At 36.9% G+C, this 25444-nt stretch overlaps 1 protein-coding gene across 1 annotated transcript in view; it reads left to right on the top strand.

Annotated features, from left to right (window-relative positions):
* The window catches only part of fat2 (FAT atypical cadherin 2), a 95318-nt gene that overhangs the window by 60898 nt on the left and 8976 nt on the right, over positions 1 to 25444 (top strand). Inside the window, exons 17-24 of the mRNA XM_044126708.1 lie at positions 2220 to 2431; positions 4427 to 4564; positions 4656 to 4799; positions 8298 to 8495; positions 10808 to 11408; positions 12146 to 12346; positions 15676 to 15833; positions 21106 to 21559. Coding sequence (XP_043982643.1) covers positions 2220 to 2431; positions 4427 to 4564; positions 4656 to 4799; positions 8298 to 8495; positions 10808 to 11408; positions 12146 to 12346; positions 15676 to 15833; positions 21106 to 21559 — 2106 coding nt within the window. The remainder of the gene's footprint in view (positions 1 to 2219; positions 2432 to 4426; positions 4565 to 4655; positions 4800 to 8297; positions 8496 to 10807; positions 11409 to 12145; positions 12347 to 15675; positions 15834 to 21105; positions 21560 to 25444) is intronic.

The raw sequence follows: 25444 nt of genomic DNA, 5'->3' as shown, positions 1-25444 counted from the left end.
AGAAAAATCAATAAAAGGAGACCTACGTTCTTTGTTCGGGGCACAAATAATTTACTTTCTGAAACATGGAGGTGTTCGATTTTAGCAGAGTGGTAGATGGTTGTTTCGTGTTGTTGGAGCCTATTTTTGTTCTCTCTTAATAAGGTGTCTTTTGGCAGACTGGCTGGCAGCCCAAAACTGGGAGTATGTTTCACCCACACTCTGCTAGATATGACGAGCTGCAGCAGGTACGCTCCGGCTCTGTGTGGGATAATATGCCCACAATGAGACGTTCTGTTGATTCACACTTACTCAGTGTAACAAAAACAGAAAAAGGTAGAAATCTCCACTGTTGTGTCCCATCTCCAAACACTGAAACCACTGTGAGCTTGTTGGAGCTCACTAAAAGTTAACTAGAGTTGTGTGTTTTTGTTTACGTCTGTGCTTTGGACTGTAGTTAATGAGTGGATCAGGATGTTCTGGAGTTAGAGCTGCAGGCTGTAATTCTATTTTTTTCGGTATGGTTTGGATTAAGGGTCTTTATTGATACTGCTCCAAGAAAGGCAAACATGTTTTGGTTATTTTCTGATGACGAGAGGTGGATATATTTGCCAAGGATGTTTCATGTTTTCTATCATAGCCAATAACAACATGTTGGTTGAAAGGGATAAAGATGTTTTAATAGGAGATAATGTTATTCGTTGACTCAAAGAAATACTAAATTCGAAAACTAATAAGGAGTTTGTTTTGTGCCAAGACTTTATCCTTCAAATTACAGTCTCATTAAATCAGTTGCCAGTTCAGAAATGTAAAATATCATTTCAGGTTTGGTCTCTGAAAATACATTTTTATTACTAATTTAGCTGCCAATGTTTAAAATTTTTATTGTCTTTTGTTAAAATTATTGTATAAAGTATTTTAAATTATGTCTTTTAAAAGTATAATAACCATAGAAACATTTTAATTGAACTTTGCTGTGTCAATTAAGTAGATTTGATCAAGGATATTGCCATAAAACTATCTATCCTCTTTCTGTGAGCTATCAATAGTGACCAATGAACCATTAGTCACTATTAGAAACTAAAGAACTAAGACAGCAGTCAGCACATAGACGTAGACTTCTCATTGATAATGTAAGGATTGTTTGGTTTGGACTTGTTCTTTTAGCAACAAAAAACTTATTTTCTCTTTTTGTCTCAGACAAATAATTTATATTGAGCAAATATTCAGGAGGTCAGATGCAAAAAGACTTCAAACTGTCTGACTCTTAAACAAACCAAACACAGTAGTCACATCTTAACTCCTTTAGCTGTTTCCATAAACTGATGTTGGGCTTCACATGAAGATGACAGCTTGCACACAGACAGCAGGCATTTGTGGAGAGATTTATGTCTTCTTAAAGGTTAAACTAGCAGCTTTACTGAGGTCAGTTATACTGCATGATACCACAGGATATGTTTGACTTATGGAAAATATCACCGTCCAAACCACATTCCGCTCACGACAAGAACACCCATTTAAAGATCATAAAATGCCTGTCGCTCCATATAATATTGACTCTGCATTTCAGTCTCGTGTGTAGTCAGGCAGAGCATAGCTTATATGAGGTTGTGATGACAGTTCAGATGTGCAACACAAAAGAAATGCTGGGGAAACAGATAAAAGGACGGTCGCTGAGATATGTTAAGGCGTAAAATAAATTGATATCTTCATAACTTTGTGCAGCAGTTCTCATGTGAGTATTGTGCAATGCATAGCAAGTAAACCTCAAGTCCAATTAGTCTTTAAAAATATATATATATTATTTCTATCTTGATCCTGAATTTATTCCCATCAATTGTAGAAAAGGCATCACAGAGGTCTTAAGCTGTTTAAAGTTTTAATATATAAATAGGAGAACTCACTCAACACGCTAAAAAAAATATAAATGTCTTAAGTAGAAATTGTCTAAAGTAGAGGTAGACTAAAGATTGAAAGTTTTATACTCTTTACTTTGTCCTCCCAGTTGTTCACTTTTTGAGCCTGGACTTTAAAAGTTTCATTGAATCACATTAAGGGGAAAACAGAACATATGTGAGAAACCCTTAAGCACTTCTTTTTATTATGATAGTCAAGTGTGAACTGTTGTCATCAAGGATGCAAGACAGCTCTCTGTCAGTCAATCAAGCAGACATCAGATTTTTGCACTTCTGTTCAAAGTGACTGCTATCAGATTTAGCCTTTATTTCGTCATCTTACAGGCCTTCTCACCCTCATGGCCGCGCTGGACTTCGAGGTGGCCAGGGAGTACTACCTGTCCGTGGAGGGAAGTCGTGGAAAGTCTTCCCTCAGTGACATCACTATGGTTATCATCAATGTGACGGACATGAACGATAACCCACCAGTGTTCAGACAGGGCGATTACAGCGCTGAGGTGCTGGAGGATCTGACACCCGGAAGTCTGGTTATGAAAGTAAGGAATAAATCCAATATATTGCAATGTAATTAAACTAGAGAAACGTAATTTGTCTTTATGCATAAAGACAAATGCAAACATCTAAATACTAAATACTAGTATTCTATAAATACTGCAATTCTGCAGTCATTAAATTACAATGCAGCTCTAAGTGAATGTGTCATAGTTTAAAGTGCCTTTTAATATAACAAACTCCTTTGATAATAGGATAATAATAAGTTTATTTCCGAAACTCAGTTCACCCTTAGGAATGCTATATATAGATAGGTACACACTGACCGACGTTTCAGTAAAGTGTGATTATTTTAATCTAAGATTAAAATATTACATAAAACCAAAAGAAAACATAATACAAAAATGTGGGCTTTAAAGTATATATGATATGTGTGTTATCACTAATTTTAACAAACTTTCTTCATACTATCTCAAATTGAAGACATTTTAAAACCATTATTATTTAAATTTCTAATGTCTTTTTTATCATTTATAGTCAAAATCTTGTACTTACATGTTTTCTTAAGGCACACAGTAAACTTCATGAAGATTTTTATAAGCACTGAAATCATTGTTTTCAGTCAAAGTTTGTTAGATGTACATATTTATAATTTAGTAATGGATAATGTAATTAAAAAATATATATATTGTAATTTCTTAAACACACATGAAAACCTTCTTAAAATTAAAAAAAGAAGCAGAAGGTGAAAGACAAAATAAATTCATGTACAAAACCCTCATGAGAAATCTGAAAGAATTTTTGAGTCAAGACTGTAGAAAAGCAGGTTGCACAATGAAAAGTTAAAGAAGCAAAGACCTGATAATTTATGACATGTACAAACACAAAACAGATAATTGTGAACCAAATAAAACATTTTATCAGGTAATATTTAATTGCAGTACAAGCAGATGTGATCTCACAGAAATACACAACATGACAGGAGGTGATGAATGAGTCGAGCAGAGAGTACTGACAACAGTTCAAACTTATATATTGATCAGACATTCAGGTGAGAAAGGTGCACAAACCAGATTAAGTCACATGACGTCTCATCAGGGCAGCAGCAGATATATGGCAATAACACAGTGACTCAGTGGTTGCAACACTTTCATCTAACAGGTCCACATTTTTCTCTGATGGCCAGCTTTTTCAGTTTTTTAACTAAATACAGGAAATTGGATTATTATTATTTTTTTTTAAGTGAGCTAAATTCAGAGAGAAACTGAAGGATGAAACTGAGTCTTCATCTTCTGGGTCCGTTTTATGACCAAACATTTTCTCAAGATATTTTTGGGTATGAATAGGATCTAGAACAGAAATTACATTAAAGGAAAACTTGCATCTAATTTATTTAAAATAAACTCTAACAAAAGCAACTCCCATTAAAGTATGGGTTATTAAAGAACATATAAAGGACTGAAACAAGCCACGTTGGACAAAAAGTTGGTAGATAATGCTTTGTATTAATGTCTAAGCTTGATAAAAATCCTAATAAAACATATTCAACAAGAATTAAAGTCGATAGCAGTTTAATGGTTTGTAACAAAGCAATCAGAATGTATATAAAGCTGTAGACAGAATCCATCATGTGCATCCTATACTGATTGTTCCTGTAAATGTTTTTAGTTGTGAGAGAAAAAATCAGATTATCAAAATCTTAAATGTTTTGCTTTGGGTGTGACCTGCTGTAGAAAATATGACACAAGTGATGGATTAGTGTTCTTGCTTTTATTTTTCTAAGACATGGAGAAAAGCTTGTGCCTGCCATGATAAGAAAATATATTCATACAAATGCTAAGAGAGTTATATTCTTTCTTTGGTCTCAATTTGTTTAGATCACCTTTGGCTCAGAATTATTACACATTAATCATTTATTGGATGAAGTTTTCTTGAACTCATTTGTTTTTCTATATTTTTAAAATGATATAAAAAATATAAAAAAAAACTATATCTGCTTTGACTGTGGTGTTTATTATCTATTCTTTCATTCCTATCAGGTAACAGCTTCAGACCTGGATGGTCCAATCAATAATCTGCTTCGGTACTCAATCGTTAGTGGAGATCTGCAGCAGCAGTTCTCCATCCACCCTCGCAGCGGTGAAATTTCTGTCCGCACAGCACTGGACAGAGAAGAGGTCAGCGTGTGTGAAATACAACAAAAAAGAAAAACATCTAATGACAATAAAACAAAAAGTGTTTTGTTAAACCCTGATTTCTCCTTTGCAGATCCCTCATTACTCTCTGACGGTGCAGGCAGCAGATGAGGGCAGGCCCCCTCTGTCATCGGCAGTCCTCGTCACCATCACTATCTTGGACGTCAACGACAACCCACCTGTCTTCTCTCAGGTCAACCACAATCTAGTGCTGCAGGTACGACGAGTTTTGTTAAGCTTATTCACAGAAAGCATGCAGACATTTTTAGTGGAACATGGCGTATTTGATGTTCATCCAGCTAATTGCTGAATCCTGAAAGATATGTCTTTGCAGATATTTCATGATCCATGTCATAGTAATCCTCATGCTTTTAAAAACAGTTTCCAATTTTTTTGTGTTGTTTTTGGCGTGGGCCACCACATGTTGGCTGCCGTACATTTTGTCCAGATGATGCATCCACTTTGCTGCAGGCATAAAAGAACAAGTTCGGCCTACACTTTGCATTCAGTGCTCCCCTAGAAAAGGATTTTTTTTTGAGAAGTGCAAATCATCTTAACTCATTAAGTCACCAATGACCTTGATTTCTGTCATGCCTTTTTAGTGTTTTAGATGTGCCTTTTGCAGGCCTGTAAAGAAAAGAGAAAGAAGTCATTTTTTTAAACAGCTTGTTATTTATGTACTTTTTATTGATTTGACCCTTTCAGGAACCATATGCACGTTTGAACAGGTTTTGCCACTGTGTTTTGATTTGTTGTAGCCACTGTTTTGTGCCGAGCGATCTTTCATGTCTGATGCTTAAAAAAACAAAAAATGGCTGCACACCCTGCTGCACACACAAAGCACAGCTTCGACAAACTGTCATGAACCGATACATCAGGAGACAAAGAATTCCAGCAAGAACACACAGGAATAAGCCGCCGCCTCCTACAAAAAAAATATAAACACCAGTGTCCTGAAGAGCAACATTTACATGCATGGGTGATATTTGACGATTCTGTGTAAAAATAGGCACAATGGGAATATGAGGATGAGCAAAAAATGCAGTGCCTCTTGCAAGTGCTGTGTTCATGCTGTGTTCACTTTGTTTACATGTAGAAAAAGAGGCAGACGATATTCCCAAACATTCCCTGACATTCTTACAGAGACATACCATAGCCAGTGACAAAGAGAAATTAGAAATGACTTATTTTGTTTATCTCTTTTATTTACTTGATTCAAAACAAGAGTACACAGATTTGTATCTGAACTTTGAATTCAAACATCAGAGGGATCAGCTATCGTGTTTGTCACTGCGTTCAACCGTTTGCTTCAAATCTTTTATTACACAGCCAAGTCTACTGATGTGGAAAAAAACTTTTAACGGGCAATTTACCTACGCCTTAGCTCCGGGGAACGCATGTATTTCGCAGTGTTTTAGTTTTCCACGTGGCTGTGTATGTTTGTTTATAAATCTGCTCCTGGCTAACTGTGGTTGTTGCTCATGGACAGCATTTTATCTGCCAATTCTTCATCACTTTGACTGCTGCATGTTTGCCAGCTCTCTTCACACCATCCGGCCACGAGAAAGCTTGGTCGTGAGACCAAACTTTGCCAAACGTCGTCTGTGGATGAATCCAAAGTCTTTGAAATGCTCCCATGTGCTAACGCCAGCTCTGCCTGATGAAAGCGCTCTGATTGCAGTGAGCAGATGGATGTGGCTGCAGACGGTCTGAGGAGTTGTTAATTTTTACAGACAGGTGCTGCAGGTCGACAGTGGCCTGAATTTCCTTTTTGGCAGTTAATTACAGTCTTTGTTTGACTATTAGTCATCTTCAGACGTCTGATTTTACGAGAGGCACATCTGTTGTGGGGAAGTGAAGCTGCCACTATAGGCTTGAGTTGAGTTTGAAATCTTTACTAAAACCAGTAGTTTGACAAGTGATTCATTTTGGTTCCCAGAACCACCACAGAGGAAGCCACAGGAGATATAAATCAAGATAAATTCTACATCGCTGACAAAGATTGTCTCCACTGAGCAGTGAAAACAATCTGAAGACATTTAAATGTACCAGGATTAAATTGTTCTGCTCATTTCCAGATTCAGCTGAGTTGGGCAAATTCTGGAGTCAAAACTCAATGGAATTTTATGTCTTTTTGCATGAACCAATTTCTCTGTGTTAGCGTGCATTCCTCATTCTGAATAATTTCGTAGAGAGTAACTCTTGCAGACAAAAATTGTGTTCAATTACAGTCTATCTTTAACTTTAGTGAAGCCCCGGGGTTTTGGATGAATATTTATTTTTTTTACTTCAGGTCCTTAATGGAATGTCCTGAAGTGAAAGTATTTAAATGTAGGCCAAAATAAAAGCTGTTTGACTTTCTCTCATCTTGAGTGAAAAAAGAGTCGGGAAGAAGAACAATTTTAATTCTCATAAATACCTTAAAGTTTTTTGTTCTTTCATGTTTTACTTCATTATTATTGATTGTGAACTATTATTTTGTAGCAGCTTGTACCAGAATGGTAAGCACATGCCTTTTTTGTAAAACAATTTAGATATGATATGAAGACTTCAGTCTGATTCACCTCTAACTTTTTCAAACTATGACACATCTTCCTATTTGTCAGATCAATAAAGTGCATCTTCACATTTACCTTTAAAATTTTCTTTATTTCAAGATTCACTTTGTCAAATGATAGTGGAGTTGCAGAGCAGGGACCCTGGCACTCATCTCTAGGGGAACCTAGTATTAAACCACAGACTGGACCAGGTGACATTTTTAATCTGCTCCACCTGGTGATACACCTAAAGAGAAGTTTAGGATCAAATACATTAGAGAAACAATGATGTTTGGATGTCTCTGTCCTGGGAACCCAAGATTTGTGTGGATGTAAACATGATATAAAAGGCTTACCTGTGGTCTTTGAATGAAATTCACCTGCTGTGTTTCTTTAATCCTAAATAGGAACACAAAAGCTTTCTGCATTTTATGTGGATCTGTTTGGTCTATAAGCAAATAGTAGCAGGTGTGGTCTTAAAGGTCATAAAATGTGTTACTCCAAGTAACACATTTTATTTTCACGCTTTCATAAAACCATAAATATTCAGACAGAGGTTAGGCTCACTGAATCCCAACTGCTCAAAACTTTGATTTATCTTAAGTTAATTAGGCTTTTGTGTCAATATGGTAACTCTTGTGTTCAGCAAAGCCTGAGGCACAAGACCAGCTTTCAACATTTACAACACATTCGACCGTTTTCGTCACAGTCTGCTGCAGCTTCCTTTTAACAAACCTGATTCATAATGTGACTTGTGCTTTAATTTAAATTGCTAACACTGCACATGGGTTGGTGCATGTGTTAGCCCAATAATTTCACATTTTGTGTACCTTTCCTGCCATCCATCAGAGTGCTGTTCTGAGACTGATAGCTTTGTTTTGTAAGGGACCACTGGTTTCTAATAGTATTAGGACTCAATGAAAAGAAGCTCCAACTGAATATGTAATTCATCACAGCAAACATGTTTTGATCTCTTTCAGTAAAGCTTGGCATCTTTTGTTAAGTACAGAATGTTAAATTCAATTGAAAGGCAAATGTGTTACTAAAATGAAACCCATAAACGTTTTTGTTTTGGTCAAGTTTTTCATAAATTGCTATAAATGCACTGTTGATTTTCAATACACACTATTTAAAGATAAATGAAAATCTGGAATAAAAAGTAAATAAATTTCTTTTAGGAGGGAGAGTCCATCGGCAGTAGCATCCTTCAGCTTGTTGTGACGGATAAAGACACTCCAAAGAACGGCCCGCCTTTCTCTTTCCACATCCTCAGTGGCAACAGTGACCGCCGTTTCCATGTCGACCAGGGCGGTCTGTTGTCTCTCTCTGCACCTCTCAGGAAGAAGAACAAACCCTACCATCAGCTGAAGATTCAGGTAAGAAGGGCCTCTACACATTGTTTTTACTCCTCTACTTCTGTCTGTTGCCTCTCTTTCCTCTAAGCTGCTTTCTCCCTCTTTACCCAGTGGACTGGAAACAAATACACTGCAATTTCTGTCAAAGTCTTCATGTCACTTCTGACATTGAAATTTCTGTTTTCACATTGTCAGTAAAACTCCAAAAAAAAGAAGAAATTGTGATCCTTCTGTTTAAATCTGCTGAGTTTACCTTGTAGCCTCAGCTGCTGTCAGGAAATGTAAAGTTTGCTCCGGGAAACCTTAAAGCTATAACATAACTTATTTGAAAAATCTGTTTTTGACTTATTTGTTGAAACTGTCACTTTGCCATGACAGTATTTTTTGAGACAGATAATCTGAATAAAACTATACTGATCTGCAAAAATGCATCACTCCCGGTCAAAACCGACCAATCAGAGCCAGGAAGAAGATCTTAGCGCTGTTAATCAACCTACTGTGATTTTCCTAATGGTGGAGAAGCACCTCATTGTTGCAGAAAATCTCTTCTGCCTGTAATCGGTGGCCATGCTAACAGGCTTTGTTGTCGGGAACAAGCTGTAGCACAGCAGAGAACAAGGAGGAAAGTGTGAGCGGCGCATGGACAAGAATGATTGAGAATGCTAAGACCCTCCTCCTGTTTCTGATTGGTTGTCTGACCAAGCTGTGCATTTCTGAGGAGGTATCTAGTATCCTGTATTGGAAGTACTGGGTAAATAATTTTTTCACAAATTATCTGTCTTATACAGTCACAACAAAGTGACAGTTTTAACAAATATCTAAAAAACTGATTTTTCCGAAAAGTTACACATTGTTGCTGGAAAAACAGACATCTTCCATCTGTAATCAATTACCTAATTTGTGTTCACTAAATCAAATAAACTAACTTGATTAGAAAGATGAAAATGTGGCAAATTTTAAATGTTTGTTTCTGTTAATTCTGGCAATCTTTTCATCAACTTCTTTTGCTTCTTTTGCATAAATTACAGCACCAATACAGTGTGACATTAAGGTGATCATCCTTTGGTTCTGCTGAAGAAGTCCAGGTTGCTTGAATAGCAGTCTTCTGCTTCTCTGCGTTGGGGAGCTACCAATGCAGTGTTGTGTTTGATCAAGAAACAGATGAGAGCCTCGAGTGCCTTTTAGAAACACTCTGCAGTTTCTCTGTAGGGTTAAGATAAGACCATTTGGCTGGCATTTCAACTCCAGTATTATCAGGGTCTTCAAACAAGGTGTGGTAATGTTGTGAGTGTGGGCAGGAACCAAATCCTCCTGGAAAATGAAATCAGCATTTCTGCCAACGATGTCAGGAAAAGGAGGAATGAAGCGTTCTAGGAAGCTGGGCTGACTTTGGACTGAATATGAAAGCCAATACCAGGAATTGACTTGATTCCCCAAATCATCACTGACTGAAAATTCACACTGAACCCTTAAGCATCTTTGATTCTGTGCCTCTCAGCTCTTCATCCTGACTCTGGGGCCTTGATTTCCAGTTACTCATTTCATCTTAAAAAAGAACTTTGGACCACTAAGCAACAGTCCTGTCCATTTTACCCTAAGCCTAAAGTAAATGCCTTTAATTCAGGAGCGACATAATGTAATCATGTTCCCATGTGAGCAACAGATGTAGCCCATCTCCTGGATATATTTATGTGTGGTGACCTATGTAGCACAGACTCCAGCTGCAGCTCATGCCTTGTGAATTTCCTCGAAAATCTTGAAAGAGCTTTGCTTTACAATCCTCTTAAGGCTGTGGTTATCCCCTTTGCTGTTTCTTCATCTCTTTTCTGACACTTTCACTCCCCCCCCCTTCCACGTGCAGAAATTATATTTGCTTAGCTAAAACAGCTTGAGAACAGTCAGCTTCTTTAGACTTAATCTTTTGTGGCTTTCTAGTTTGTGAAAGGTATCAGAGTGTCTGCTGGACAGCTGTCAAGTCAGGAGATTTCCCTATGATTGAGTAGGCCTTGTTTAGTACTCATATTTGCTAAGAAATTTAATTTTGAACATGTGAAACATATGAGTTTTTAATTGCATTTAACTCTATTTGAATTACTAAAATGGAATTAGTTCCTGTAATATAATTTATTGATTATTTTTATTGAGACACTTTAGACTTTAGCCATTTTCATGCAAGAGTTTAGTTTTTAGTAATCTATTAGTTTGAGGAAAAAAACATTATTAAAGAAAATAAATTTAGCAGGAAAGTGATATCTGTTAAAAGTGCCATACTTAAAAAAAAAACTGCAATTGTGTGAAGGAAAGGGTGAAACCATTGCATTTTTTTTACTCAGGTAACAGACAGTGGTCACCCTCCGCTGTCTTCTATCTGTGTGATCAACATCAACGTTACTGAGCAGAGCAAGTATCCTCCCACCGTTGTCCCCCTCGAGGTCTTCATTACTACCACCGGAGGACTATTTGCAAATCGGGTGATCGGCAAACTCCACGCGTCGGATCAGGACCTGCAGGACATCTTGACCTACAGGATGGTTTCACAAAAGCCAGAGGGCCAAAGGTTCTCCGTGGACCTGACTGATGGTAAAATCTGGGCGGATGAAAACCTGGAGGTGGGCTTGTATGCATTGAACATCAGCGTGAGCGACGGGAAGTTCACTGTCTGGACAGAGGTCAAAGTTCACATGTGGGCAGCCAGTCAGAGAGTGCTGGACTCTGGCCTGACGCTGCAGCTAGTCGGGATGTCACCTGAGGAGTTCCTTGGAGATCACTGGAGAGGCCTCCAGCGCAAAATGGCACAGTCTCTTAGCCTTCCCAAGCAAGAGCTCTCTCTGGCCAGCCTGCAGCAGCTGCCTGACACCAAGGCCCTGGAGGTGCTGCTGGTCCGCAGGCCTGAGGGAGGACTCATTCAGTCGCTGTCAGGGAGCAAACTCGAAGGTGAGCTGTCAGCAGAATTACTTCTTTATGAGGCTATGTTCACACAGCAAGTCTTAATTCATACTACTAATTAAGCCTGGCTGCAAGGAGACTTGTGCATGGCTTACATCCTTAAAGTGACCAGCATGCACAGAATGGGCAGAATTTTGACATCACTGTTTACAGAAATAACAATGGAGGGAACCGTTTATGGATCAATTTTAAGGTTTATTCATCAATAGGAGTCGATAGTATTGTCACAAGATTGCAACAAGAAAAAGTCAGCTAATAAAATGAAAGCACAACTAATAGCAATGGCTTTGTGTAGTATCGGCTGCAATTTCTGTAGAGAAGTCTGTCTGGATGTGTAGTCAGAGTCAGGAGTGGTGGGATTGTGACAGACTTTTTTCATAATTTTTTAATCATAAACTTCAGCCATTGCTTTTATACTACGGCAACTTATCACGTCAGGTGCAGGATTATGATGCATCTCTCACACTGATGACATAAAAGCCAGATAAACTGCAACGCGACCATTCAGACTGCTGACATTTTGTAAACAATTGGATACACATCTGAATTAGTAGCACATATGGAAGTGTTTTTTGGGGCTAAAAAGATTGGAATTGGCCCATTCGACTGCTGCGAAAGGGCAAAATAAAGGCAGATTTGGGTCGCAGTTGCCTGCTGAGTGAACATAGCCTAAGACCTGTGATCATGGCAGTGCGTACAGTCTGAATGTGAACACTTTGATTTAGGTATTTTAGCAGAGATGGAAGACTCCCTGGGTCTCAGAATTCCCAAGGTGAGCCATGACGGATGTGTGGAAGCCAGCTGTCTGGCGAGAGGCTGCAGGAACGCCGTGCTGCTGTCAGGAGCGAAGCTGAGCCATTTCACCACAGCCAGAGCTGGTTACATCACACCGCAGCACACCTGGGAGAGCGTCTGCTCCTGTAACGGTACGTCACTCTGTCTCAGTGTCTGAGCTTCAGAGAGACAGCCATCAGAGACGGTGCTGATGTGAGATCGTGTGAACCTCAGAGAAAGTTGTGGTTCTGGAAGGGAAACGCTGAAGTTTGCTAACACAAAGCTTGGCGTCTGTCGCTCTGAATATCTGGGTGTGCAGCCCCAAAGTTCACATTGACTTTTATAGTTGCTCCAGTACAAAACAGTGGCAACACACATAACATAATGAGCTCTACATGACCTCGAGCAATCTCATGTAGCACAGAGTTTTTAGCTTTGGACTCATCCAAATCTGATGGAGAAATTGGAACAGAGAAAAAATATACTTTCATTATTTTGCTTTCATTAAGCTACATGTTTAAACGATTAAAAAAGCAAGTAATTATATGATCATTAACTGGAACTGCAGGAAAATAAAATAAAACTGAGAGTTCCTCAGTCTCTGGTATGAAAAAATCTGAGATTTTATTTGAAAGCTATGTCACTCAGTGCTATGTTAACATAAGCTTAAAAAGTGATAAAAAAACAACAACTTAACATTAATAGCCTGTTGATTTTAGGCTTAGTAAACCGAAAAACATATTTTGCAGGACTTATCTTGCTGAACATATTTTACAGACAGTTTGATCCATCTCCATCCCTCCAAAAGATGTTTAATTTAAGTGGTCCCTTGTTTGACCTGATTAGGTCTGTATTGGGATTATACTCACTGTACTGCTGTGTCAGATAGATTCCCCGCCAGCCTCTTTGCAGTGGTGGCTGTCACACTGAGCTGTAGCAAGTTTAAAGGTTTGACAGCTTCGTTTGCTGATAACAGGAGGACAAATGTATTTTATTTGGTGATAAAACAATGGGAAACAAATATTAGACTAAGTCAGAGGTAATGGAGAGAGAGAGAGAGATTGTTTCATTATCAGAAAACTGAGCCAAGATATTGTCCTCACATCCACACACAAACACACGCCCACCTCCACGCACACACACACAAAAGGCTGCTGTGTCAGTGCTGGTTTATTTTGATGAAATGCTGGCAGAAATCTCTCCTCTGCACCCTGCCAACACTTTCCTGCCAGAGTAAAGTGCTCTGTTGACACAGAATCTAACAGCCTGCGCTGTGCTTCTATTATACACACACTCACACACCAATAAAGTGTGAGTGTGGCTCACAAGAAGCCTTCTAGATGTGGAGCTTGGATGCTAACCACTTCTTTCAATTTGATGGCTGCTGCAAAACCTCAGCAATGGCTGCCCTACATGATCCTTTCCCTAAATACAGTATAGTTGAAACTTGATGTTGATCTGCACTGTATAAAAAGACAATATTTACTCACCGCCTGGCACTGAAATAGATTATATGTTTTCTGTTTGAAGTCAGTAGAAAAGCTATTGTTTCCATTATACATATTAGGCTATAAGGTATATTTAATATGACAATTGGCGGCTAAAAGAGCTTCTAGAAGGATCTGAAGTATTTAGATTTCAACAATCTGTTGTGGTTGGTTATAGTGCCTAACCCTGTCAAATACAGGCCTCTAGTGTTTGTAAGATTTAGAATTTAGCAAAAGTAATTAAAAAATACATCTGTCATTATTGTCATTTATTATATTGATATTTAGCAATGGAGATGCACCAATCTGATATTAATATCTGTATCAGTCTTAATATTGAAAAAATACCGAGCTATTTGGTCCGGTCCAATGCTTTGTGGTCTGAGCGACATTATGCTTTATTATTTATTTTACGTTATATTTGGAATTCATCATTGCACTTTCCGAAACACTTAAAAGGTTTGTTGCAGTTTAAGTTTTATATATTTGACTATAGAAGTCAAGCTGTTGTTTTTGTCAGTTTCAGTTTCTTTCTCATTTATTTTACATTGGTTGTTATACGCCTTGCACTGGCTGAACAAATTGAAGTTGTGTTGTTTTTTTTAGATGTTTAACCAAGCTTGTGAATCTATTGGTGTATTTAAGTGTGCTGTGCTGGTGTACTCTTCTCTAATAATTTTGTAATTCACTACATTTATGTCTGTGTTTAAACAAATAAGTCGATTCAGCACTGTTTTTCTGTATGGGATTGGTATCGACTGATACCGACTGTTGTGTTTTCAGATGAAATAAGTTTTCTAAAACAACATTTGCTGAAGCAGCAAACTAGAACATCATATTAGTTGATGAAAAAACATGGGGTTTTTGCAATATGAGACTTGTGCTTTTAGGGGCTTATGCAGAAAATGCATGATCTTCATTCTCTACCTTCCTAATTTTATCATTACATCTAATGGATCACATATTAGAAAACTGATTAGTCCCCGTTAGACAGAGAAAATTGAATCTGCTAAATTAGTTTACCTTTGATGAGGAAGCAGTAATATCTCTGTACCCATTATTATTCAGCAGTCTCTCAGCAAAGTGCTCTGTAGCTATCAATGAATCAGGGTTAAGAATTAACAAGTCTGATATTACAATGTCACCGTCCAAACAGATTCAAATGAGAAAAAATTGATTATGTTATAAACTCAATACTTTCCTGTCTACATATCTGGTGGGGATTCTTTTTATTGTTTTTGGCTGAAATGCCACTAGCTTTTCAAATAATGAATTATGAGAATGATTAATGCAGCAGTTCGGATGTGAACAAGCAACTGAAAGCAGCAGCAGCCTGTTTGCTCACCAGTAACTTCTGAGCGTGAGGGTCTGTTCACCAGTCAAAGCTTTCTGTTGCCTCGTTTAAATAGCAAGTTTGTGATATTCCCAGTTTAAGCTGCTTCTGGCTGCTCGTAAATCACACATTGAGTAATCCACACCCTCTAATGATATGTTTTCATTAATGAAGCAGGACCAGAAAAGGTGTGTTGGGGATCTCAGCTGACTCAATGCTCAGCACTACAAGTAAAACGTGTTGAAAATTTGGTCACATGATCACCTATATTTTGTGAGCTTAAAATCGGGACTGGTACTGTCCTCTCCTGATATTTATGCTAGCAGCAATAAAATATTTCTTATTTTGAATGGAGAAATTTTTTATTATGTTTCCTTGATCAATTATGATATTGTGGGACATGTGGTCATTAGAGGCTCAGATTTGAAGATGCTAATTTGACATTTGTTCAAATCTTTACAAGCCAAAACCACCAGTTATTCCACTGGTTTTAAAGTTAAAAAATTGAGGCACAAAAATTAGAAAAATGTGCACAAATGTAGATAAACTTTGTAAAAGTACAGCTCGTGAATCACAAATAATTTATCTTCAACGGTTATGTTTGTCCTCATCTGTACTGTGCTGTGTTTTTCCTCACTGGATTCACCTTTTTCTGTTTCAGAGTCAGCTCTGAAGTTTAGCAGTACATCCTACCTGAAGTATCTCCACAGGATGGATGAGGACAGCCAGGATTTCAGACTCTCACTGAGGTTTAAGACTTTCCAGGAGCAAGGCATCATCATGTCCTCTAGGGGTGCAAACGACTGGGGGACTTTACAGGTATTTACCCTCACGTGTTTTATAACTGAACGTCAAAAAATAGGACTTACTTTTCATAATTTTGGGAATTTTTTCGTGTTATTATGAAGTAATTGAATCTAGAATCTTATCATCATTTCATCAGTATTTAAAGATCAGGATAAAGTACTTGCTTGGGTCCCAACAACCTCTGTTAATTTTTCTAAGCACCAACATTCATGTTAAACTGTTAAAAAGGTCAATCATGGAATTATAAGTAACATGTCAATGTGTATTATTCCTACAGTTTAAAAATGTTGCAAAAGCAGAATAAGAAAAAATAAGAAGAAGTAATATAATTACAGTGAAAGGAGGTAGAGGCTCATTATTTGCATTCATTTGAAATGTATTTGTTGTGCTCTCCCCTGAGCAGGGGGTTTAATTTATTCTGCTCTTCCAGCTTTGCCACCGCAGAGAGATTAAATCTCTTCCTAATTTTCGGATGCTGTTAGTGTAATGTTGTTGTTTGACACTAATTTACGGGCAGAAAGATAAAATCGAGGAGCTGCTAATTTAATCAAAGGGAGTTTTCCATAGGGAGCACAAACAGTAAGGGGGATTACTTGATTTCAAAATATTTCGAGGCCAGAATCCCAAATACTTGACTGCAGATTCTCATATACTGGCCTAATTTCATGTTTTCTTATTATATGAGTCCACAGTTTTACGCTATCTTCTAACATATTTTATATGTAACCTGTTTATCCTTTTGTGAGTTTATTCAAGTCTTTCATCACACCCAGCCGTATCAACCTGATTCAAAGTAATTTTTTTGTTGAACCATTTACTGTTAAGAAAAAATGCTTTCTTTTAATATAAAAGAAACCAGGTTGAGACATTTCTGTGCCTCAAGACTATAAAACAAAGCTGTTCTTTTCTGCTCCTCTTCCAGTTAAACATGAAGATCATTACACTTACAGTTGTAATTACATATTCACATCCAATATCTGAAAAAACAATAAACCTTTTTTCTCTAACCCGCTTTCTCACGTTAATTCAGACTGAACTTTCTTTTGTTACACCAGTTGGGAATTCCAAAAGTATTTCTAGTTGCTAAAGAAAAAAACATCTTGGACATGCTTTTCAACTTTCTTCAGATTCAGAAGACCTGTTTATTTAGTAGAATTACTTTTTAAATTCTGTGATTTGGGTCAACTGTTTTGAGTTTTCTTCCAAAAGCTTCTCACAATAGTGAGTTTGAATTTTGGTTAATTCCTCCTGGCAGAACTGATGTAACGGAGTCAGGTTTGTTCTCAAACCTTTTCAGCTCTTCCCACAATTGAGGTCAAGGCTTTGAAAATCCCAACCAATGTGAATATGCAAACGTTTAGTCTGTTTTAATGTCAAACAGTACAAAACAAATGTTTATGCATCTTTCATGTATGAGATGTATATTTCATATCTAAAGATTAAGCTTTTCACTTTAAATTTCTATATTTGCTAAACAACTTGTTTAGAGTATCTTTTAAGTACCAAGCTACACTTTTGTCCAGCTTCATATTACTTTATGATCTCAGCGATTCTGATGTAGTATCTCATTGTTCCCATTTGGCCCCTTTTTCCTTTAAATTCCCACTGAGAGAACCAACTCTGTTTTGGGAGTCCCAATAAAAGCTTTACTGTCATCAAGATTTATTAATATGTTTCAGTCAAAGGAAGGGATGATTATTTTTGTGCTCTAGTACAAGGTCTTCTGTACAAAACTAAACGGGCACAGTGAAGGAGAATAATGAGTAGTTGTGGCCTTTGAGAGATATATTTCTTTAAATGGATAAAAGACTTTTTAAAAGTCCCTGAAGTTCTGTAGGATATTTTCTTTTGTAATTTTTTTATTGGCAAGATATCTCTCAGGTTCTTGAGGCTCTCTGGCTGGATATGTTTTATTCTGATTCCTGGAAGTCATTAGAAAGCAGAGTTTTTAACCAAGGTGAAGAACTCATGCTTGACTTCTCTAATTACTTTGGACTTGAGCTACATTGTGTGGATTTAAGTTAACTTTAAAGCTTAAATTTCACTGTTGCTGAATTATTTTTATTTAATCCCACAGTTTACTCTAAAGTAATTTGGCACCTCTGAAAGGAACACTGCTGCTACTTCAATCTAAAGCTTCAATCTAAAGCAGCAGCAGCAGTAAACTGTGAAGAACAAGTGAAGGTGACTTGTCACTTTAGACCTGACAGCAGAGCAGTTAGCACATTCGACAGTGAACAAGGCAGTGGATATGTGCTGATGTGGAATCAGTGGACCAACACTCACTCGCTGCAGTTGTACAAGCCGACTTGTTTTATTTCAGGCTTTTATGTTGACGAGTGAGCAGGAAGAGTTTCCAGCTCAAGCACTTGTGACATTTCAAGAAGTGACTTCAGTATCAAAACCACACTGACTAACCAAAAAATGTGCACAAGTTTATATTAAATTTACCAATTAAACATCTTAATGTGCTCCTTCTTAATGAGGGGACTGACAAGGATAACTGGAACCTTTGTGTTCTGTTAAATCTGATGTAAAACTAACTGAATTTCCATGAAAGAACATTTTGATTGTAATCAAACATGCTGGTGGTAGTGTGATGGTCTGGGACAACCTGGGCAACTTGCATTATTATTAACAATAATTCTGATCTCTACCAAAAAATCTGAAAAGAGAAGGTCCAGCCATCAGTTTGTGGTCTTGCTGCTGAGCAAGATATGAAATACTCTGGATAGTTCAGCGGAACAACATGAAGCTTTTGGACAATCCTGGATTTTAAGTCTGGGTTTTATTCTGACTGGGTTGCTGTTGTATGACTTTAAACAGGTCATGCATGCTCCATGACTCCGAAATAAATAAAAAAGACAGAATGTGCAAAATGTTCTCCACAGTGACGGAAAAGACTCATTGTGAGATATCACTAATTCTAAAAGACAGTTGTTGTTGATGACTAAGGTGTCATCAATTTAAATGACTAATTTTTATAGTTTTATAATCCTTCAAGCTATTTTTGTACAATAATAACAGTGTTTATTAATGAGAAACTTCATTTAGGGATGCAGGTTCATAAAAATGTTTACCGACACCAGCAGTTGGTGTTAGTCCTGCTGTTATGATGATAAGAGATATTTACAATATTAAATATATTTTGGACATTGTGAAAAAATAACCACTGCACTGACAATGCTTTTCTGCTTCTGGTAAACACGCCACAATCCTGCACTGCATCACCGTCACATGAACAAACAAATATGACCAACCCTCCCCCCTCCACCCACAGAAACAAGATGGAAATAAATATTGGTTGTTGATATCGGCCCAGTTTTAGTTATCAGATCAATACTGACCTTAATGCTGATATGTTAAGCACGCCTAATTTAAATATAACAAAAAAGCAAAAACTGGACAAATATAGAAGTGCCAAAATATTTTAGTACTCTGTGGTACCTCTGCTTGTGCACATAACCATCATTCTGAAAACATAAGCGTTTCTGTTGTGCCGGCCTAGTAAATTTTGCCCTGCAGCATTAAAGCGGATTGTAGGAGCCTTGCAGCATTTGTGACTGTGATTTATGAAGTCACAGAATAAAAAAATGGAGAGCTGGAGAACTTTAGTCCCAGTAGAGTTTGGCTTTATAGGCTACACATGTTAGATGGGCTCTTCTGATATAGTAAGATCCCTGATGCATCAAACTGACCTCTCTCTGTTTAATCATTCGTCATGAATAAGTTGTACTAAGCTTGTGCAACAGATTAAAAGGGAACTCACACATGTTTAAGCTGTTCCTCAGTCAGAGCATCTTCCTTTGGTCAGCTAAAGACAGAGCAATCCTCATTTTCCTCCTCATTAATCCATGTGAGGGATTCTGCAGGTTCAGCTCAGGAAATCTATTACTGTTTTAGATATGAAACAAACTTTATTTTAGTCACTGAAGGCAAAATAGCATCACTCTGCATAAAGGTATGAGAAAGATCTCCAAAAAACGCAGATATTGGAATAATTAATGTTTTGAGAGTCAGTTGCATCGATGTCAATAATACATCACAGTCTTCACTCGTGTATGATAGCATTTTTCAAATACCTACTTTTGTATATTTAATACAGAAGATGTGGAAAAGGATTCTGTTGTATAAAGAAAACATGAACAGATAAAAGGAGGTGGAAAAAGCTGCTGGCTTGTTATTTCTTGAGCGCGCTGAGCGTGCAGAAACACTAAGAGGCTACGGTTTATGGAGATAAAATGCTGAGCATATTTATTTGACTCTAGGTGCAGTGTGTCAAATAGAGGAGAATTGAGTAGTGCATCAGCAAAAGATTATTTTTGTAACACAAAAGACTACTCAAAAAAGACAGAAACAGGAGTCACTGCTTAGATGTTTTTAAGAGATTCCCCAAATTTCATTTGAAGACTTGAAAGTGTTATAAAGTTGGGTAAAGCGTGTGTAAGCGTTTTCTTTTTTTTAATTTTATTTCCAAATGTTATATATTTCTAAGTAAGTAGATCCTTTTGACATTGTTGTTAGTAGCATTGTTTCCTGGCAGTAAAAATGTCCTGGTTGTTTATCTTTTTGTCTTTTTGTCTTCTTGTATTGGACAGACAATGTGTTGAGGGTGTGTGATGGAGCTTTTGCCACCAAAGTTAGATTTAGGACATGATTATTTTTTTTACAAGTAGCCGGGTTGACCTGGATCTTTTTTTTTTCTCTTAATAAATAAAATCACTGTTCAAAACTGTAATTTTATATTTACTCAAGCTATTTTTCTCTAATCTTTACATTTGTTTCAATTATGTGAATCATGTAAGTGAGACGAAGAACCCAAGCAATAAACTCTGTATGGGAGCAAATTATTTTTTAAGGCATTGCATATGAGAACAGTCCTGGAGGTTGACACACTGAACATTTAGTACACGAAGCTGGAAATTTACAAATTACAGAGGGTTTTGTAATGAATTCAGACAATCTGTAATGCATTACGTTAAGTGTATTTGTATAACACATTTGAGCAACAAGTAGTTTCAAAGTGCTTTACACCATAAAAAACATACCGCAATACATTTGCCAATTATGAGGCAGCAATTAACTTCTTTGAGACATTCTCTGATTTAAGACATATTACATCCTTAAATGACAGAAAATTAACTGTTCTTCATAATCATAATGTGCCTAAAACTCTGATTTGCATTTTTTTTATTATTCTTTATTCAATTTTATGAACTTCTGAAGCCTGAATTTCAATTATCCTATTTGTTTTTTTGTTTGTTTGTTTGTTTTACTTCCCTAGCTGACCAAAGGGGAACTCCACTTCAGATACAGATGTGGAAACCAATCCCCCAGCACACTGCTGGTCAGATCCCATCTGGTGTCTGACGGCCGCTGGCACAGCGTCCTGCTGGAGGTCAACTCCAGCTCCCTGAAGCTGACTCTAGACCAGCAGCACCCAGCTTCCATCAGCCTGGCAGAGCCGTGCCGAATGATGCACTCCCATGGCACTTTACTGTTTGCTCCTCTACCTCAAGACTCTGCTCAAGATTTGAGCCTGGACCCACATCATTTCACTGGCTGTCTGGAGGGCCTGGAGCTCAACAAGGAGCCAATTGTAGTGGGTGATGAAGCAGAATTGACAGGGTCAGGAAGCAGGAGGGTGTATGGGGTGTATCAGTGCTGCAACAACGCAGGAGGCTGTGACAACGAACCATGTAAGAATGGAGGCGTCTGCCAGGAGAATGCTGCTGGAGGTGAGTAAATGAGCCTGGCTTTCCTTAAAATCACTTGGATGGTAAATATCTCACACACAAGCTAAAAAGTTGTTTTGTTGTTGCTCTTTTTTTGTTGTTGTTGTTTTTTTTTTGTTTTTTTTAACCAAATATAGCTTTTTACTGGTAGCAGCATAGATGAATGCATAACATGCACAACATTTTGATAATTGCAAAAAGTGTGACACTAAAATTTTTCCAACTAAAGACACTTAAACGAGTTTCTTAGATGTTTCAGTTTGTTGTCATGATTGTAGTGAGCCATGTTTCATTCCAAGTAGGTTCAAAAGCAAATTGCTGAATGATGTTTGATCAGCATGAAGTAGTTATGTAAATTAGGTCAAATATATATGATTGATATCGTGAGCTTTAAGCATCCTCCTTTAAATTCAGTACATTCAGTCCATTAGAGGGAAAGGATGAGCATATGAGTTTTTAATAAGATGTAGTTGACTTTAAAATAGTTGTAGTTTTATGTGTTTTAAAGATCACAGAGAGACAAAGTAGAGAAATATCTAACAAATGTACAGAACGAGCACATAATGATAGAGTTTCCCGTCTTTAGACCAGCTGGATTATTATACATCAAAGCAGCAGATGGTAAAAGGGATGTTTTACTCTATGACCCATATGGTTCAGGAACACTATGACTCTATCTACTCATTAAAAATATCTATTAGAAACTGTTATCAAGCATCAGAAACTGGAACATAGTTAGACCTGTAATAAAGGTAAAAGGTAATTTTATTTATATAGCACATTTTCAGCAACAAGGAAATACAAAATGCTTTTGAGGACTTAAAAGGAAATACAGACAAAATAACAAACCAAAAGAAAGAGCAAAAGAAGAGAAAGCTAATAATGTTGATCCAAAGTAAATAAACTAGATACTCCTCTTCAGGGTTGGTAGATAAGTATAAGTAAGTATCCTCTGGTCTAATTTGTTTTCTAGGTTGGAAGAATAGGAGCCTAAAATGTAGTTGGTAAGTTAGTTTAATAAGATTAAATTAAATAAAGATGTCACTACAAGGACAGGTACAAGTCCTGTGCTCCAATAAGGCTGCAAACAAAGAGTGTGAAATAGCCTTATCTTATTAAGTTATTGATCAAAGAGTTCCCTAATTTTGAATAATTTCCAGGCCATTTTACTGCATATTGTGTTTTTTAGACCTTCTGCACAATGTGAAGTCAATTACTGTGGAACACAATCCAACAGACATTAAATGGTTTTTCTTAAACAAGTTAGGGATGCTAAACAGTTATATGACAGGCTGATCCTGTGTGCTATTAAAATAATTTGCTTTTTGATTTAAATGTTTCAGATCAGAAGGCAGAAGTAGAAAAAAAACACTTTTTAGTCATTTCACAGCATCTTAATTGGATAGAAGGTGGATAGAAGGCCAGAGCTTAATGAGGCCTCTCTAATACTTGTATTTATTTATTTATTTATTTATTTATTTATTTATTTATTTATTTATTTATTTATTTATTTATTTATTTATTTATTTATTTATTTATTTATTTATTTCTGGATGGAGCTAGGTAAACAATTCTTGGATGTGGACTTGCCTGCATGTTTTGGATTATTGTCCTGCTGCATAACATGAGTGTGATTGACTTTAATTCCACAAACTAATAGTCATACATCACATATGTCAGAGTCAAGGCCCGCGGGCCACATCCGGCCCGCGAGAAGATTTTTTACGGCCCCTGGGATGATCTTGATTTATTATTAGAACCGGCCCGCAGACCGCAGCAAGCCGGCACCCCGTCTGAAAAAAAATATCTTCCTTATTTGAACTGTAAATAGTTCTTTAAATGTTCTGTGAGATGATGTACTTACCCATGTATCCATAACAACCGGAACTTTCAATATCCACCAAGTTATTGCCGAAATATACCGTCTATTAAACGAGTGCCCCCCGGATTAATTACACTCTCTGCAGCTGCAGCTGCGAAGTTACCGTATTAACCCGATACTTGCTGGAAAGTGCAACGTCTCCCCTTTCAGAAACCGTTGGAATTTTTCCACTTAGCGCTACGTGTGGCGGAATTACGGTACTGCAAATTTAGATGTGTCGCCGGCGACACGTCCGGTCTAGAAGGGTTATTATCACAGCAGTCGTCAGCATAGCTGTAAAATTAACTTTCAGATACCCATCAAAAATGGCAAAAAGTAAGGTGGACACTGAGAACCGGGGGTTTCAAACAAGGTTTAGAGTTTATATTTAGAGGTTTTACTCAGTTCAAGTTTAAAAGTTAAAGTTTAATATTTGTTTTCACTGCATATTACTTCTCCTTGATGAAAGCGTTGTTTTTGATTAATAGAGTTTTGCACTTTATTTTATTGTATTTCAATCCAATTATATTTTAAAAATATTTCAGTTGTGTCTGTTGAAAATTAAAGATTACTGACAGAGCCATAAGAAAATATTGCTTTATTTATCTGATCATATTGGAATATATTTGTTAGGTTTTCAGTAGGTTCAATTAGGTTCACTAGACTATATGCGTCATTTAAAAAAATTTCAATGAACATTCGATCAGTCCGGCCCTCGGCTTGTAGCTAAATTTTTTATTTGGCCCTCCGTCCATTTGACTTTGACACCCCTGTCATACATTCTCTATCATTTTCATTTAGATATTTTTTTATACATTAATGATTCTATAATTTATTTCAATGAAACTTCATTGCTGTGTTAGCTTAGCAGGACACACACCTTCCAAGTTGTTTCACGTTTGTCTTGTAAGTTCACAGGACATTTTTCTAAAATATCTTGAAAATTATTGGGATATTTTTAGGAGATTTAGTAGTCTTAATATCCCTTTTCCAAGGAATTGCAAAAACTAGTCTTAACTGAGATAAGAGAGGTCTTTTAGAGATTTTTATGTGATTTGTTTTCTTGATAAATTAAATCATTATTTGAAAAGTGCTTTATGAATTTACTCAGCTTAACTTTGGTTTGACTACTATTAACATTGAAAGTAGCAACAGAAGAAGTTTGTCTTGCAACTCTCTATGTTGTTCCAGGAACATCAACAAATGAGCAGGAAACAAAATAACTACAAAACACAGATTTATACAGAAAGCCTTTCATTATTCCTGCATAAATGTTTTATGCTTCAAACTTTTTTTTATCTTTTAATGTTTTTTATTTATGAAGCCTATTAGATGTGTCTTGGAAAAGTAATGTAAAAGGGTTGTGTCACATCCAAAAAAAAGAAATTGTACTACAAAGGAGAATGTAATGCATAGCCCTATAACCTACAAGTCAACAGTGAGCAATTGACTTGGCTGCATTCATGTAAATTGTTAAACCGCCACATCTTCCCTTAGGTCTGTGTTGTCAAAATAAGTAATAGAGTACAAAAAGTTCTGCAGACAAGCAATTGTGTGAACTTTTTAGTCCTTTTGGAAGACATTCGTCATGATAGACGGCTGTGTTTAGAGCAGTTAAGTTGTTTCTTTCCAAAAGATTTCAGGTTCATTTTAAGATGAATGTTTAATCTTGGGTTTTCCAGCATATCTGCAGATGTGATTCTGTAGTTTAGCAGCTGTGCAGTGTCAACAGGCTGGAGAGAGCATGGATCTTCACACAGTCAGAAATATTGTCCTATCAGTGTAAAAGACTACATCAATGTATTGCACGTTGTGTGCAATACAACATACCTTTTTGTGACATGTTATTACGAATTAGGTAGATCGTACTAATAAATTCAGTCTCTGAAAGGTTGCATTTCTGACAGCCTGTTTCTATCTGCTTGATTTATTCTTTACCCAAACAGCAGCTGAGAAGCACAAGTGAATTTAACATAAAAGGATCTTTTAAAATTATTCTGATGAGCTTCACTGTGAAATTGTAGCAT

The sequence above is a fragment of the Gambusia affinis genome, linkage group LG09 (assembly GCF_019740435.1).
Source record: "Gambusia affinis linkage group LG09, SWU_Gaff_1.0, whole genome shotgun sequence".
NCBI classification, from domain to species: domain Eukaryota; kingdom Metazoa; phylum Chordata; class Actinopteri; order Cyprinodontiformes; family Poeciliidae; genus Gambusia; species Gambusia affinis.
Note: the sequence above shows the minus strand (reverse complement) of the source record. Positions and strands in the feature narration are given on the sequence as shown.